General features: G+C 46.4%; 1 protein-coding gene across 1 annotated transcript in view; it reads right to left on the bottom strand.

Moving 5' to 3' along the window:
* IL2RA (interleukin 2 receptor subunit alpha) overlaps positions 1 to 17,346 on the bottom strand; it is a 52,056-nt gene that overhangs the window by 14,584 nt on the left and 20,126 nt on the right. Inside the window, exons 3-5 of the mRNA XM_025183200.3 lie at positions 13,190 to 13,282; positions 12,423 to 12,656; positions 1,915 to 2,100 (exon numbers count right to left, since the gene is read on the bottom strand). Coding sequence (XP_025038985.3) covers positions 1,915 to 2,100; positions 12,423 to 12,656; positions 13,190 to 13,282 — 513 coding nt within the window. The remainder of the gene's footprint in view (positions 1 to 1,914; positions 2,101 to 12,422; positions 12,657 to 13,189; positions 13,283 to 17,346) is intronic.

A 17,346-nucleotide genomic window follows, 5' to 3' on the forward strand; every position in this document is an offset into this window, starting at 1 on the left:
TACAGACTAACATGGCTACCCCTCTAGACTTAACAGATATGGCATCCTTAAAACCATGCCTGACTGCAATCACAGCATAACAGGACAAATTCAGTGTTGGTGTATCTCATTGGAGTTAAGTCATTGGAAGTTCCTCCATACCCACATTAGATCAGTATCTGGCTGAGCACACATGATTCCCTCCTCTATCCATTGTTACCCATCTCTATGAAGGTACATAACAACCAGAGATCACAACTGAGCATAACACATGTTTGTGAAGCTTAGAGCTCCTAGCAAAGAAGACCAGAACCATGGGTGTATCCAAAACAAACACTGTGACTAATACAAGTGCCTTTCATCAGAACAGTGATAGAAATGTAGCCGTGTTAGTCTGGTGTAGCTGAAACAAAATAATCCTCTTAACTGGCATTCATGCTAAAATTCGACACTCTCCGCAGGGGAATTAACAAAGACTCCAACTATCTTACCCATTACAAAGATAGCTTCCCCAATTATCACCTCTAATACTATTAACTCACAGACATCTCCCCTTCCCCACCTCTAATATCATTAACTCACTGGCATTCACCTTCCTCCCCCCCCCCCCACATCCCCCTTCTGTTCTGTAATGTGATTTGTCCTTTTCATGTGTGTTCATTTTTTTTTAAATTGTATCCTTTGGTATATATAGTTGTGACTATTTTCTTCCATTATTTGATCTGAGGAAGTGGGTCTGGCCCACGAAAGCTCATCATCTAATAAACCATCTTGTTAGTCTTTAAAGTGCTACATAGTCCTGTATTTCATCAGAACAGATTGAAATAGCAAAATCTAATACATGTTGAAGAGTGTGGTTCTTTCACATAGCTTTAATGGCTGCATCAGGTCAGAGGGAGTTTGCTCTTTGTTGAAGAATGATTCCAGTTATGGCAACAGGGTATTGAAGGGAGACATGACAAGAAAACTTTCTCTTGTCACCTCATTGCCAGTGGTCCCATGGAACCAGCAAAATGAACATCCAAAGCTCTGGTAAGTGGGGCAGGAGACATGAAAATTCTACTGTGTTCAGAAGAGACTAAACTCCAGAGGCAACAGTGAAAGTTGTGAGAAGGACATGAGCAAATAGCCAGTCCTCTCCTCACGGGTCAAACTGTTTTGGGCAGCCAGTGAGGTCTGTGTTGGATTTGTGTGTTTTTAGGTGCACTGGCTCCTAAGAGAAGGAACCACGTCTTTCTATGAGATTCTTAGAGGACTGTGTTTACTGTCAGCCCTCAGCAAATAATAAATGAGTAGATTCCACCATTAGGAAATTTCCCCTGATAGCCTGCATGTTGATTCTAGAAGTAGGCACGAGCGACAGCTAACTTCGGAATCAGATGGTTAGCATCATATAAACACCTAGGTAAATAAAGAGAAGTTTGGATTGATATTGAGATCCATATTTTTCCAAAGTTTAAAGCTTGGGTTTTGCTCTGGGCCCATCCCTGTTTTGTTCCTGACAGAAGCTTTGGCCTCTAACAGGTACCATATGTCTTTCACTTTGTAAGCTGTGTGTTTCCACTCCTTTTCTTCACTCTGCTTGCAATGTGACTCTAAATTGGTCAGTTTCTGATTAAAATCTGTTTTACTTACCTTTTCTTATGCATTAGCTCAACAGTGTGGTGTTTCTAGCTCTGCCATAATGTTTTTAAATTGTAATAATAAACTAAACTCTTTATTTTAATTTCATTGTACACACTTCTCTGTATATTAGATGTATCTTCAGAAAGAGTCAATATCTGAGTGTCAGGTGTGCATGAGAGAAGTAGGAATACAAAACATCATTCATTACTTCCGTGTTGTGCTGCTTCTAGAGTAGCACAATTAATTGAATATTGGCTGCCCATATAAACGAGGTGCTTAGACCTAGCAGGAAGGAAGGTAACTACTTACGTTTACATATAGTAGTTCTCATGGTCCAGTGAATGAACTCAGAATCATTTTTACAGACAATAAAATCAGACTCTCCAACTATCCTTTGATAGCCAGGTTTGCACTCATATTGCGCCTTGCTGCCCACCATGACCTTGTCAATGGTAATCTCAGCAAACTCAATGTAGTCTGGGGCACGGCACTTCCCTGCAAAGAGAAAGCAGGTCTGTTAGTACATGGCTGGAGGGCTTTGAATCACTTTGATTTTAGACAGCCTGGGAGCAATGGTGTCCATATGGTTATGGCACTGGAGTATTTCCATTACTGCAAATGGAGGATTGCATGTTTGAAAGTAAGGGTGGAGAAGGGTTTAAGAGGCTTACCCCACAGTGACCATGGGAGATGAAATCCCAGCCCACATAGAAAGCAGCCCTGGACTAGTCCTGTCCAATCTGCCAATACCATGTCTCCCTTAAAGAAGTACATTTTCAGGTTACAAGAAATGATGATAAAACCATGGGTGAATTCACAAAAGTACTTAGACTCCTAACTTTAAAAGAAATCAATTATATATCAAGGCCATAACCTCAGATCCCCATTTTGAAAATAGGGGATAAATTGCTTACAGCCTAAGTCCCTAAAGCCGCAGTGCTACAATAGGGGCTCAGATGAGACACCTTTTTTTTTTTTGTATTCACGTGAGTCATTTAGTTCCAACCTGTTGCGGGGATGGCAAATATGCTCTGAGAACTGGCAGTTAATGTTGGTGGATTAGAAGGCTTTTAAGACCTCATCTATGATAAAGACACTTTTTTTCCCCTTGTTCATCAATATGTGGGGGGAGGGGCACCAGTTTTTTTTATGTCCTCCATTTAATGTCCTCTTTAAGATGGCGACCAGTCTCCTGGTCACCATCTCCTGACAGAAAAGAGCAAGGAAAAGAAGAAAGGTGGGAAAGAGAAAAGGCAGGAAAATGGGTCACATGACCCTAATCTGCCCAGTAAACAGAGGGTTCATAAGGGGAGTTCACCTGCCCCTCCGGGCTCTCTTTGGGTGTGTCTATACTACATGCCTCCGTCGACGGAGGCATGTAGATTAGCCAGATCGGCAGAGGGAAATGAAGCCGCGATTAAAATAATCGCGGCTTCATTTAAATTTAAATGGCTGCCCCGCTCTGCCGATCAGCTGTTTGTCGGCAGATCGGGGCAGTCTGGACGCGACGCGCCGACAAAGAAGCCTTTCTTGATCGGCACAGGTATGCCTCGTGAAACCAGGTTTACCTGTGCCGATCAAGAAAGGCTTCTTCAAACAGCTGATCGGCAGAGCGGGGCAGCCATTTAAATTTAAATGAAGCCGCGATTATTTTAATCGCGGCTTCATTTCCCTCTGCCGATCTGGCTAATCTACATGCCTCCGTCGACGGAGGCATGTAGTTTAGACGTACCCTTTGTGTGCATGTCATCGGCACAACCCAGTGATGCTAGGGCAACAGCTAGCAGGCTGTCTGGCTTTGTAGGCCTTCTGGGGTAGAAGCCAGCCTGGTTGCTGACAGCCCTTTGTGGTGCATCAATCCAGTTTTACAGCTATAAGGACTGCTAGCACACAATTTATTTGTTTTAGGTAGGAGTCTACAGCAGGGCCAGTTATACACACACGCATACATGCCATCTCGTCCTCCTGTCCACACTCCGCATGCAGGAGGGCATGTCAAATATAGAAGAAAGGAAAAAAGAAGACCAGAACAGAAAAGACCGTCTACCTAACTGGGTCTCTGCAACTCCATCGTGTCTTTGTTTGTTCCTTTTCCTCAGCCTGAAGACGTTCACATACCTCTTTTCTCCGGACATTGAAACAGTGGTAGGACTGTTTAGACCATTCCTATTTTGGGTTCTGGCCTGACACCAGGCTTCATTTGTGACAACCAGATTTTACGTTTGCTTTCTACGTTTCGTATTGTGTTAAATAGAACGGTCGTTGTTTCAGACATTTCTGTGTGACTTGATTAATACATGGTGATAGAGATACAGTGCAGGTGTAGAACCTGTGTCCCTGTAAGTAGGATTCAGTCCTGGTCTAACAGTTTTGTCAACCGCAGCAGGACACCTACTATTAGTCAAGTCACTGTGGGTATGTCTACACTAGAAAGTTAGTTCGAACTAACGTCCGTTAGTTCGAACTAACTTTCCTAGGCGCTACACTAGCGCTCCGCTAGTTCGAACTTAATTCGAACTAGCGGAGCGCTTAGTTCGAACTAGGTAAACCTCATTTTACGAGGACTAACGCCTAGTTCGAACTAGCTAGTTCGAACTAAGGGCTGTGTAGCCCTTTAGTTCGAACTAGTGGGAGGCTAGCCCTCCCCAGGTTTCCCTGGTTGCCACTCTGGCCAACACCAGGGAAACTCTATGCCCCCCTCCCGGCCCCGGACCCCTTAAAGGGGCACGGGCTGGCTACGGTGCCCGTGCCAGGTGCAAGCCTGCCAGCACCCAGCTAGCAGACCCTGCACCTGGCACGGCACAGAGCCACCCACCCGATGCCCCCCAGCCCACCCCCTCTTGCTGGGACCAGGCTGGTGGCTCCCGGGAGCTTGCCCTGGACCGCAAGAGGCGGGCACCTTCCTGGGCTAGTGCGGACATCGTGGACCTCGTCCACGATCTCCGCACTAGGCACAGGAAAGTGGCCGTCTAGGGCAGGAGAGCTGCCAGCCTGGCCACCCAGGAGCAGGTGTGCATGAAAATCAAGGGGGTCCACTGAGACCCCCGACACTGAGCCCTGAGCTTACAATGGCCGTCCTGGGTCAGACCAAAGGTCCATCTAGCCCAGTAGCCTGTCTGCCGACAGCGGCCAACCCTAGGGACCCTGGAGGGGATGGACCGAAGACAATGACCAAGCCATTTGTCTCGTGCCATCCCTCTCCAGCCTTCCACAAACTTTGGGCAGGGACACCACTCCTACCCTCTGGCTAATAGGACTCCATGGACCCAACCTCCATCACTTTATCTCACTTCCCTTTAAATTCTGTTCTAGTTGTAGCCTTCACAGCCTCCTGCAGCAAGGAGTTCCACAGGTTAACTATTTGCTTTCTGAAGAACAACAACTTTCTATTACTAGTTTCAAGCCTGCTACCCATTCCTTTCCTTTGGTGTCCTCTAGTCCTTCTTTATGGGAACTCAGGAAGAACTTTTCTGAATGCACCCTCTCCACCCAACCCCTGCTTTTAGAGACCTCTATCCTGTCCCCCCTCCGTCTCCTCTTTTCTAAGCTGAACAGTCCCAGTCTCTGTAGCCTTTCTTCATCTGGGACCTGTTCCCAACCCCTGATCATGTTAGTTGCCCTCCCCTCTCCCAGCCTTTCTCTTCCCCTCTCCCACCTCCTTTTCCCAGTCTCCCCCAGTTTTTTTTCAATAAAGACAGAGTCAATGTTGGAAGAAACGTTATCTTTATTTTGTACATCAATAAGAAGGGGGGCTAAGGAAGGGTAAGTGGAAGGAGGTGAGGGAGGAATGGGGTACGAGCCCCCGATGGGGAGGACTGGGCTGGCTCTGCGGGCTTCTGGGGGTGGAAGCTCTCCTGCAGCCCCCCAATTACTCCCTCTCCCCAGATGGCAGCCTGCGGCAAGTGCAGCCGGGCTGATGGCCGAGTGGTGTGATGTGCCCAGTGTGGGCACTCAGGGCACTCCAAGCCAGAACTTCTTTGCAAGCGGGGCACCCCTTAGAACTGTGTGTCCGGGGTGGGGGTCGGGACCCTTTAAGCGCAGCCCTCGGCTAGCCTGAGACAGCATCTCCATGCTCTAAGTCCTCCTTTTATGCCCTGCCGGCACTGCTTCCGGCCATCCTTAAGCCCTGTTCAGAGTCCACTCAATGTGGACTTGCTAGTTCGAACTAGCAAAACGCTAGTTCGAACTAGTTTTTAGTTCTAGATGCGTTAGTTCGAACTAGCTTAGTTCGAATTAACTAATTCGAACTAAGTTAGTTCGAACTAGCGCTGTAGTGTAGACGTACCCTGTTTTAGTTTATTTTCTAGCTCTGTCAGTTGCTAGCAGGCCAGGACACTGTGTGGGTGGGAAATCGCTCCCGAGGGTGACAGAGAGGTGTCCATAGGTGGCATGTGCACCTTCATTTCCTGCAAGGGTGGTGGTGAACCACCAATGCTTGCCCAGTGGCGGCTGGGGGGAGTCATTGGTCTGCGGTACCAAATCATACCTCCTCTCCCCACAGATGGGGATCTAGGTGGGGTGGAACCTGGGATAACTCGAGCAGCAACTGGGAAGGATCAGCCTCCTTCTGTGGGCCTAAATAGCATGAGTAAATGAGTGACCAGTCTGGGGCAATAGAGTCCACCCTAGGTTGCAGATCTGAGGAATCCAGATCTAGAGGGTTTAAGGGCTAGTTCCAGACGGTGGGGGATAGTAGCTTTGTGGGTCAGACAAGCAAAGATAAGTCGGGTCTTATCTGACATTGAGGACAGAGCCCCATTCTGCGGTAATAACCAGCTGCTATCTGTGTACTTCCCAGCCATGGCTGAGAGCTGCCAGGTATCATTGGTTCCTGTGCTCTTCTGGGGCACAGCAGAGAAGCCGTGCGGTTTCAAGATACCAGCAGGTTGATTCCCATCCAGCATGTGCACCTGGACCACTGGAGAAGCTGGGTGGTTACTGATTCAGAATAAAACTTCCCTTGTGTTTTGTGTGGAATTATTTGGAAAAGGGAAGAACCTTTAGGGAGAAGGGCTGCTCAAGGTGGGCAAAGTATACTCTACCCTGACATGGTGCTGGGAAAAGTTTATCCAGGAGAAGCCTGTTCCTAACACGAAGCAGATAAAAAGGGCTCTGATCTATGGGCTGTACATTGTCTCTAAGGAGCTCCACGAGTTCTGTGGATCCCAGGCAAGTACTATAACTCAATTACAGCAAGTGATTAGGGAAAAGAAAGCTGAATTGGAGAAGTTTAATGATCAGGTAGAGGGGCTGGATCCCCAAAATGGTGGATATCTCATCCAAGTTAGCCGCTTGGACTCTCAGCTTTCAGAGCTGTCAGACATGCTGACAAAGAACTCATCCAAGCTGCCATTAAACAAGAGGAATCTCAGGCAGCAATCTGAGAGCTCATGAAAGAGGTCAGGTCTAAGCCAGGCCAGAGAAGCAGAACACTTGGACTGATTCAGAGATGGAGAAGTTCCATGTCTTTTGCAGGAAATATCAGAGCAGGGAAACAGGAAAGGGGTGGCAGCTTACTGCTTCTCCTGAGCCCAGTCCTCCTGTAACTTAGGGTACGTCTAAACTACATGGCTCCGTCGACGGAGCCATGTAGATTTGTTGTTTTGGCAAAGTCAAATGAAGCCGCGATTTAAATGATCGCGGCTTCATTTAAATTTACATGGCTGCCGCGCTGAGCCGACAAACAGCTGATCAGCTGTCTGTCGGCTCAGCGCGCTAGTCTGGACGCTCCCCTGTCGACATCAAAGCCCTTTGTCGGCAGCTCCGGTAAATCTCATCTCATGATCATTTAAATTGCAGCTTCATTTGACTTTGCCTATGTGTCTAATCTACATGCCTCTGACGACAGAGGCATGTAGTCTAGACACAGCCTTAGAGCTTACCTATGGCACCTATAACTAACACAGTGGTAAATTATGGCCCAGGGCCTACATGATCATCAGAAACTCAACAAGAGTTTAAGTCTTATATAGCTGAACAAGCTTGAGCAGCAGACAAGATCCTAGGTCCCCTGAATAGGGATACAGCTTTAGACTGGTCCTTTAAGGTGTGTGCCCTGCCGGGGTGGGAACAGAGGACATCTCTGCCCTAATACGGGAATGTATGGTCAGTGAGGAATTTAGTGCTTTGCTTGTGCACTTGCAAGTGGGAGATGCCACCAACCCTTTTCAAATGTATGAGGGCCTTATTAAATGTTACTACCCTAGTCAGAACCTTATAAGCAACTCTTATTCTGAAAGACAACACCCTCATGAGAGGCCAGAGAGATATTTAGGAAGGAAGAAACTTCTGTATTGGTTAGCAGGTGATTTCTCATGTGATGCAGCAGAGTCCTGGGCAACAGCTTTACAGGATTTGACACCAACCCTCCGTATAGCCCTTGGTCATGTGGATTCTCAAAATACCTCGCTGGGGGAGTTAGAGAATCACATTAAGGAAGCCTATGAACTTCAGCAGGAAGCCTTCCCAGCTGTAGGGACTAGGAAAAAGGTGGCAGCTGTTACAAACAAGGGCAGCAGAAGAGGCAGATGATCCCTTAAATCCTGGAAGCATCAGCAAGAAGTCAAAGGATCTTCTTCACAGAAGAGGAAGAGGAAATCTCCTATCCGGCTTGGAAAGAGTAATCACCTGGGAAGTTCAAATCAGAAGGAGCACAAGATGTTCTGGAATGAAATTTGGAAAAATTTTTGCAGTATGAAGCCAAGAAAGCTATAGATCATCTCCCTACAAAAGATTTGTTACAGAAACTAGCACAACGCGAGAGAACCAAACAACTACAGGCTGTCATAATGGAACAAACAAATCATACCCTGAAAATTGCATCGAGGAAGTTAGTCAATAGTCAAGGCAAAGATTGGGATCGGAAACTCCTGCTGGTTCTTATGGACCTGAGATCTTCTGTAGCTTCTCCTGGATACATCCCCCATCAGGCAATGACCGGTCAATTGATGCGCCTGACTGAACACTGATGGATCAGGGGTGTCCCACAGATGAATATCAGCCCAGGCTGTGTGTAGACTAATTGATAAAGAAATCATACATGACATTAATAACATCCAACACCAAGTGGCTATCTGGTTAAAGACCAACATAAGATCAATGGATAAGAGGCTGGGAGATTCTTCTAAGCCCAAAGAATGGAACATGGGTGATAAAGTGCTGGATAAGTACTTTTCAGGAAAAAAAGGTCACGCCTTTAACCTAAGGTGGATGGGTCCAGTTCAGATTACAAATAAAGCAAATCTGGTGGTCTATGAGCTTGAGCTGAAAAGCCGTAAGGGGAGGAAGGCCCGATTGAAATGGTTCCATTCCAGCCAGATTAAAGATTGGAAGGGTAACTGAATGTACAATAATTTGAATGTAATTATTGTCTCCTTCTTCTGTGTCATAGGAAACTTGGATCAGCAGTCCCCTCATGGATGTAATGTATTTTATTATCTGTTGTAGAACCCTATGTATGGCTATTACTGTGCATGAGGGACAGTTATTTCTGTACTGTGACTCCTATAACAGGAATAAGGGGATCGCAACCCAGTGAACCTAAGGACTGGGGCTTCCCTTTTAGGCCTAGAATTGAGGATACTACAGGTATCCATATTTCCATATTTGCTTATACAAATGGAGAAGACTGTGAGCTACAGTGGAAGAAGGAAAAGAGTAGTAGAGCAAATACGATTTTGGCATACAAAAATGAGCAGTGGGCTCGAGAATTTTTACTCCTAGGTAGAGTCTCAAAAATATCTCGGGGGTTGTAGTTGGGAGCTTCAAGATCCGAGGGTCACTGGTTGTACAGGTGGCTTTGTGACAAAAAGTCCATTGAAGTGTGCCTATATTTCTTCAGTGTTAGCCAGTCATGTTAAGGAAGGGATCTTTAATGTTACAGTCTATTCCAATGGTCAGTTCTTTATTTTTGTGCAAAAAAATGAGACTACATACTCCCTCTTGTCAGTATTTTATTGATCTTAAATGTGAAGCTGGTGCTCATCAATATTGTAATTCAACTGGTAATGTAAATAGTCTTTGTCCTGTATACTTACCATCTATAAACAAAGCAAGTTGTGTGAGACAATTAAATATGTCTATAGCTGGTAATGATTCAGAAGTTTGGACCCTGATAGGAGTGTTTGGGTCCAAATATCATATCCAGGTACAAGTTATTCCAAAACAACATGTTAATCATATAGGTTCAGTGGTTGTTAAGGAGGATCTGAAGCGCATCATGGTGACACACCCTGGTATGCCTTATGGAAAGTTACTTTAAATCTGCAGGTTTCAAGTAAGTATAGCCAGTCTTCATTTATATCACTTTCACAGCGAGAAATTGCTGCCAAGCTTCTAGAGGAGGTGGGTACCGGACTGGGAATTGTCAATGCTTTGAGTACAGGTACTATTGCCCAACATATTAGCAATGTGAGTTACAAATTAGCCTCTTTGAACCAATCCTTGGCCGAGTCTCTTAATAAAATCATAGGCTACGTCTAGACTGGCATGATTTTCTGCAAATGCTTTTAACGGAAAAGTTTTTCCGTTAAAAGCATTTGCAGAAAAGAGCGTCTAGATTGGCACGGACGCTTTTCCGCAAATCAGCCGCTTTTCTGGAAAAACTTGCCAGCTGTCTACACTGGCTGCTTGAATTTCCGCAAAAGCACTGACTTCCTACTGTAAGAAATCAGTGCTTTTTGCGGAAATACTATGCTGCTCCTGTTCGGGCAAAAGTCCCTTGTGCGCAAAACTTATGCGCAAAAGGGCCAGTGTAGACAGCTGAGATTTGTTTTCCGCAAAAAAGCCCTGATCGCGAAAATGGCGATCGGGGCTTTTTTGTGCAAAAGCGCATCTAGATTGGCCATGGACACTTTTCCGCAAAAAGTGCTTTTGCGGACAAGCATCCATGCCAATCTAGATGCTCTGTTCAGAAAATGCTTTTAACGGAAAACTTTTCCGTTAAAACCATTTCCGGAAAATTATGCCAGTCTAGACGTAGCCATACTGTATTAATGCCCATAGATATACCAAATTTGGTAATAGAGGATTGAGGAGAATATTCTGGGATTTATCCATTTCCATATGTACGGGAGGTAAATATTAGATATGTGTGTCCCACCAAAATCTGCAGGGGGCCACACATATGTCCTAGTACAGCTGAGGGAAGATGCCATTACCATATGCAACGAAGAAATACATCTCAGTCGGAGTTGGTTATAATCAACAATCACTGTATATGCATCAGGAGTGCTTGTACCCAGTTTATTGTTAATTTCTTTTACCCTATTGTTAATGATCCTCACATTAATTTGTGCTTATGTTTTGTGCTATTTCTGAGGGTTGTGACATTAAGTTTATTTTGGAGAAGTTGAATACCAGGGATATAAGGCTTGCTTATGATTTATATGACCATGTAGAGCCTGTGAATTTGGGAGCTAACCTGAGAGTATTAAGGCAATAGGTAAAGCATCCCGAATTAAAGCAACATATTCAGGAGCTTGTAAAGCAGGATCACAGCACAATGATAACAGTGCACCACTCCAACACTGAAATTGAAAATATCCTGAAAAAAGTGCTCCAATACTCTCAATTTGCCTATTGGTGGGAATCTTTGTTTGCCAGCCCTATAGAGATGAGTAATGCATGATACATCTTATTGCATCCATTTGTTACTATCTTAATTGTTTATTTTGTAACCTTTATAGCCAATATTGCAATAATTAGTTGGGTAAAGATGAAAACCAGGAGTGTAGTTAATTTTAGTAGCTATGTGCCTCCTCCTGTGTAAATGTTAATGTGACAACTATGGCACCAACGTACCAGATTGCCAAGGAGGGGATATACTGGGGAAGGGGCACCAGGCTTTTTTTTTATGTCCTCCATTTTTATGTCCTCTTTAAGATGGCATCCAGTCTCCTGGTCACCATTTCCTGTCAGAAAAGAATGGGAAAAAGAGGAAAGGCAGGAAAGAGAAAAGGTGGGAAAATAGGTCACATGATCCTAATCTGCCCAGTAACCAGAGGGTTTGTTCATAAGGGGAGTTCACCCACCCCTCAGGGCTCTCTGTGTGCATGTTATCAATATAACCCAGCGGTGCTAAGGAGATAGCTAGCAGGCTGTTTGGCTTTGTAGGCCATCTGGGGCAGAAACCAGCCTGGTTGCTGACAGCCCTTTGTGGTGCAGCAATCCAGTTTTATAGCCGTAATGACTGCTAGCACAGGGTTTATTTGTTTTAGGTAGGAGTCTACAGCAGGGCCAGTCATACACACATGCATACATACCATCTCATCCTCTGGTCTGCACACTGCACACAGGACGGCGTGTCAAGTACAGGAGAAAGGCAGAAAGAAGACCAGAACAGAGAAGACTGCCTACTTACCTAGGTCTCTGCAACTCCGTCCCGTCTCTGCTTGCTCCTTTTCCTCAGCCTAAAGACACTCACTTAGCTCTTTTCTCCAGACATCGAGACAGTGGTAGGACTCTTTAAACCATTCCTAGTTTGAGTTCTAACCCCAACCACACTTCATTTGTTACAACCAGATTTTATGTTTGCTTTCTATGTTTAGTATTTTGTTAGATAAAGCAGTTGTAATTTCAGCCATTTCTATATGACTTTATTAATATACAGTGATTAATGCACAGTGGTACAGATATGGTGCACGTGTAGAACCTATGTTCCAATTAGCAGGATCCAGTCCTGGTTGAACAAGTAGTATGTCTGGAGAAAGTGAGTCTCCTCAAGGGTCTGACAGAACCTAGCCCCAAATTGATCTTTGGTTTTGCTGGTAGCCTCTTGGCTAGTGATGTGACCAAGCGGATGAAAGATTGCTTTGTACCTATTATTGGAACCGATTGAGTCGTCTCTTCTACACTCTTGCTGTCATTAGTGCATTGCAGACGTAGACTTGTCCAGAAGATTTTCCCACTTTCTTCCTTACATGTCCTGATACCAGAGGTTGGGGGTCGAGCATCATAACCGCTCAGACACTTGTAATGCAGTTCCTGACCCACAGCATACTCTGTCACCTTAGCTGTGGCATATTCCATGGGCATGGGCATCCCACAGTAACCTATGCAATCCAAAGGGAGCAAACACTAAGTCAGGCACAATATTTATCTCGCTGTGGCTCTTATCACATCAGTGAGATTTTCAATGCAACAACATTTTCCTGTGTGGAGAAAGCCAGTCTCCCCCAGTTTTAGGGGGCAAAATGTAGGGCTGGACTTAGGGCAAGGCAAGTAAAGTGGTTGCTTTGAACCCCATGCCTTTAGGGCCCCGTGCTGCCCAGCGCCCATATGCCTGGCTTCTCACTTGCTGCTCTGGCTGGGAGTTTCCGGGGCATGCAGTGTAGCCGCTGCCAGCATGCTGCCTGGGGCCCTGCAAACTTTGGCCAAGCACGGTAATATGAAAAACCCTGTTGATCACACGTTAACAGCTGTTCCTAGCAAGTGGATTTTGTGACTGCTATGTCTGAATTGAAGATGACCAAATCTAAAACATAAACATTAAAGAGTGGATTTGGAAAACACTCAAGGTTGGCCTTTTTCTGCTCCCATGCAACCCAACAGAAGAAATATGTTACAGAAATTACATGACTGGTACCTGCTGTGTCAGACGGCACTATGGTGACTGGATTCTCCGGTGCACTGTTCTGTAGTTTTCTTTCTGACTGCTGTGAAATAGCACTGGTGTCCCCTAAGGATGAGATTAAATGTAGTGGGATTATTTCTGGAAGAGTTACTCACTCTAGAATCACAAATGGAAAATCCCCATTTGATTGCCTAGGCCAGCCCCTGCCAGTAGAGGTACAGAGTGATTCCTTATAGCACATAATCTGTCTCTACATATTTCCGAATATTCCATGTATGCCTGTTATGGGGTTCTTTCCCCTTTCTCTGAAGTATCAGGGTCTGGCCCCTCTCAGACTGGTTACTAGACTAGACAGACTGTTGGTCTGATCCAATCTGTCAATTCCATATGTTTTGACTATTTTAAAAAGTCACAGAAGACAGAGCCCCTAGAGAGACTGCTCCATAGAACCATAGGACCATAGAGCTGGAAGAGACCTCAGAAGGTCATCAGGTCCAGCTCCCTGCTCTAGGCATGACCAATCACAACTAAATCAACCCGGCCAGGGTTCCCTAGGTAACCCATTCCAGTACTTCACTATCTTCCTGGTGAAATAGTTTTTCCTAATATCCAACCTGGACCTCTCCCACCACAACTTGAGACCATTGCTCCTTGTTCTGCCATCTGTCACCACTGAAAACAGCCTCTCTCCATCCTCTTTGGAACCTCCCTTCAGGGAGTTGAAGGCTGCTATCAAATCCCCCCTCACTCCATAGCTCAGTACACTACATCACAGTGCCAGGAAACTTTCCTCATATTTTGCCTATATTTTCCCATTTGTAATTAGAAGGCAAAGATAATTTTCATTACTTGGCATGTTCATGTTTTGGTTAATGGCTCACCTGGATTTGATATAAAGAAACAGTATGCAGCACTCAGGTGACTTTGCTATACAAAGCCATGATTTACCCATTTTTTTACAAGGGAATTTCACCAGCCAAGTACAGGGAGAGTGCATGGAATAGACGTTCATCTACAAATTTGACACTGTACAAGCCCAGAGAAATAAAGACATTAACAGGATGTCACATTATAAAGCTAATATCCCCTGCCTTTAACACCTCATTTTTATATCAAAAGCTAAGTATGGGATACTTCCAGACTGCCAGTCTCTGGTGAGACCACCATCGTCATTAGCACCGGTTCTACAATTGACAGGTAATTTTTTACCCCTTCTTACTTTTTTATAATTTCTGGGTTCTTGTTATCCCTCTCAGGCTCATCTGAGAAAGAGGGTTTTGCCCATGAAAGTTCATGATATTATCTATCTATATATTTGTTAATCTTTAAGGGTATGTCTAGACTACATGGCTCCATCAACGGAGCCATGTAAACTAGTTTACCCGACATAGTCAATGAAATGAGGATTTAAATAATGCCTGCGTCATTAAAATAAAAATGGCTGCTGCGCTGTGCCAACAATCAGCTAATCCGGCAGAGCACGGCAGTCTAGATGTGGATCGGTCGACCAGAGAAACCTTTGTTGACCACTCCTGTAAACCTCGTTTAAAGGCTAATACAGTTTTGGGATGCATTAGGCAAGGTACTTACAGTAGACATAAGAAGGTGTTACTGCCGTTATATAAGGCATTGGTGAGACCTCATTTGGAATACTGTGTGCAGTTCTGGTCTCCTATGTTTAGGAAGGATGAATTCAAACTGGAACAGGTACAAAGAAGGGCCACTAGGATGACCCGAGGAATGGAAAACCTGTCTTATGAAAGGAGACTCAAGGAACTTGGCTTGTTTACCTTACCAAAAGAAGGCTGAGGGGAGATATGATTGCTCTCTTTTAATATATTAGAGGGATAAATGCCAGGCAGGGAGAGGGATTATTTAAGCTCAATATCAATGTGGACACAAGAACAAATGGATATAAGCTGGCTATTAGGAAGTTTAGACTCGAAATTAGGTGAAGGTTTCTAACCATCAGAGGAGTAAAGTTCTGGAACAGCCTTCCAAGGGAAGTAATGGGGGCAAAAGACCTATCTGGCTTCAAGATTAAACTAGATAGGTTTATGAAGGGGATAGTTTGATGAGATAACATGATCTTGGCAATTAATTGACCTTTCACTATCAGTGGTAAATAGGTCAATGGTGGGAAGATAGGAATTACTATAGAGAACTTTTTTCTGGATGTCTGGTTGGTGAGTCTTGCCCAATGTTTAGGGTTCAGCTGATCGCCATATTTGGGGTCGGGAAGGAATTTTCCTCTAGGGTAGATTGGCAGAGGCCCTGGAGGTTTTTTGCCTTCCTCTGTAGCATGGGGTCACTTGTGGGTGGTGTGACGGACCCAGCGGGGTCTGCACTGGGAGCGGGGGAGGACCCCCCTCCCGAGTGGGAAGCAGCGGCCGTAGACAGCCGAAAGCCGCTCGGCGCCACGCCGCCGGCCCCGCCGCGGCAGAAAGCGGGGTCAGGCGCGTGCCGGGGGAAGCGGGGGAAGCCCCGGGCAGCTGCAAAACGCCCGGTTAGGGCGCCACGGTTTGCGCCCCGGGGCGGAGCCATGGGCGCGCTCCAGCGGGAGCCGGATCGGAGAGCCCCGGAGGGGGCGGGGCTTACGCCCCTGACATCACCCGCCCGTGCCCCTAACAGGGGCGCGGAGACGCTCAGGGTGAGGGGACCGAGAGGGCAGCCACCCTGGCTTCCCGGCACCCCAAGCACCCGGCCTTCTGGGCAACGAGGGGAGACGACGCCGGCAGCTGGCGATTCGCCCTGGGACGGGCATGGCGGCTGCGATGGGGTAAATGATTTAACCTTGCGCCGGCCCAGGGGGCCGACGGCGCGGGAGTGGAAGGAGTCCGAGGCGGGACCGTTTTGGTGCCCGTGGGCAGGCGAGTTTCGGGCGGCTGCCCCACCTGCCGTGGGGGGATCGCTTTAAAGCACCCACCCCACTTAGGGCCTCGGGCTGGGACCCGGTGGTGAGGGTGGGCCCGGGTCCCCCACTCCCCACACCCCGACCTCAGCGCAGGTCTTCAAAGCTGTAATAGCCGGACACACTACCCAACCTCCCCCCCCGCGCCGAGAGGGTGCGAGAGGAAGGGATCGAGACTAGAGGGATGGCTCAAGAGCCCCGGACGGGGGCCGCACGGGAAGGTACCGGACTAGGTCTGCTGAGCCCCCTCGGCCCCATACAGGGCGAGGGGTGATCGCACCCGGTCCCGGGCTCACTTACGGACCCCGGATATTGGGACAACTGAGCTCTCAAGGGCAGTGGGTTCGCGGAGCCCCACCCCACTCTGCTGGCCCCGGCCCGGGGCGCGGGCGGGAGCAGCGGGGTGTGGCGCTCGCACCCTTAAAACCCGTCACAGGTGGGTTCTCTGCATCTTGGGGTCTTTAAACCATCGTTTGAGGACTTCAATATCTGAGATATAGGTGAGAGGATTATTCTAGCAGTGGGTGGGTGAGATTCTGTGGCCTGCATGGTGCAGGAGGTCAGACTAGATAATCATAATGGTTCCTTATGACCTTAAGGTCTATGAGTCTATGAGGCATAAGGGAGCAGTCGACAAAGGCTTCTCTTGTTGACCAATCTGTGTCTAGAATGCCGCACTATGACAGATCAGCTGACTGTAGGCACAGTGCGGTGGCCATTTTTATTTTAATGAAGTGGGGATTATTTAAATCCCCATTTCATTGACTATGTTGGGTAGACTAGTTTTACATGGCTCCGTCGATGGAGCCATGTAGTCTAGACATAACCTAAGGTGCCACAGGACTACTTGTTAAGGTTACAGACTCACACGGCTACCCCTCTGAGACTTATCAGATATGACATCTCTAAATCCCTGCCTCACCGCAAGTATAGCATAACAGGACAAATTACGTGTTGCAGTATCTCACTAGAGATAAGTCATTGGAGAGTCCTCCATACCCTCACTAGAGCCGTATGTGGCTGAGCACACGATTGCCTCCACTATCCATTCTAACCAGTGTCTATAAATGCACATAACAACAACCAGAGATTACGACTGAGCATCACACATGTTTGTGAAGCTTAGGGCTCCTAGCAAAGACCAGAACCATGGGTATGTCTGAAACAAACACCGTGACTGATACAAGTGCCTTTTAGTAGATTAGACTGAAATAGCAAAATCTAATATACATTGAAGAGTAGGTTGTTTCAAATAGCT

This window comes from Pelodiscus sinensis, chromosome 1, assembly GCF_052426305.1.
Source record: "Pelodiscus sinensis isolate ZL-2025 chromosome 1, ASM5242630v1, whole genome shotgun sequence".
NCBI classification, from domain to species: domain Eukaryota; kingdom Metazoa; phylum Chordata; order Testudines; family Trionychidae; genus Pelodiscus; species Pelodiscus sinensis.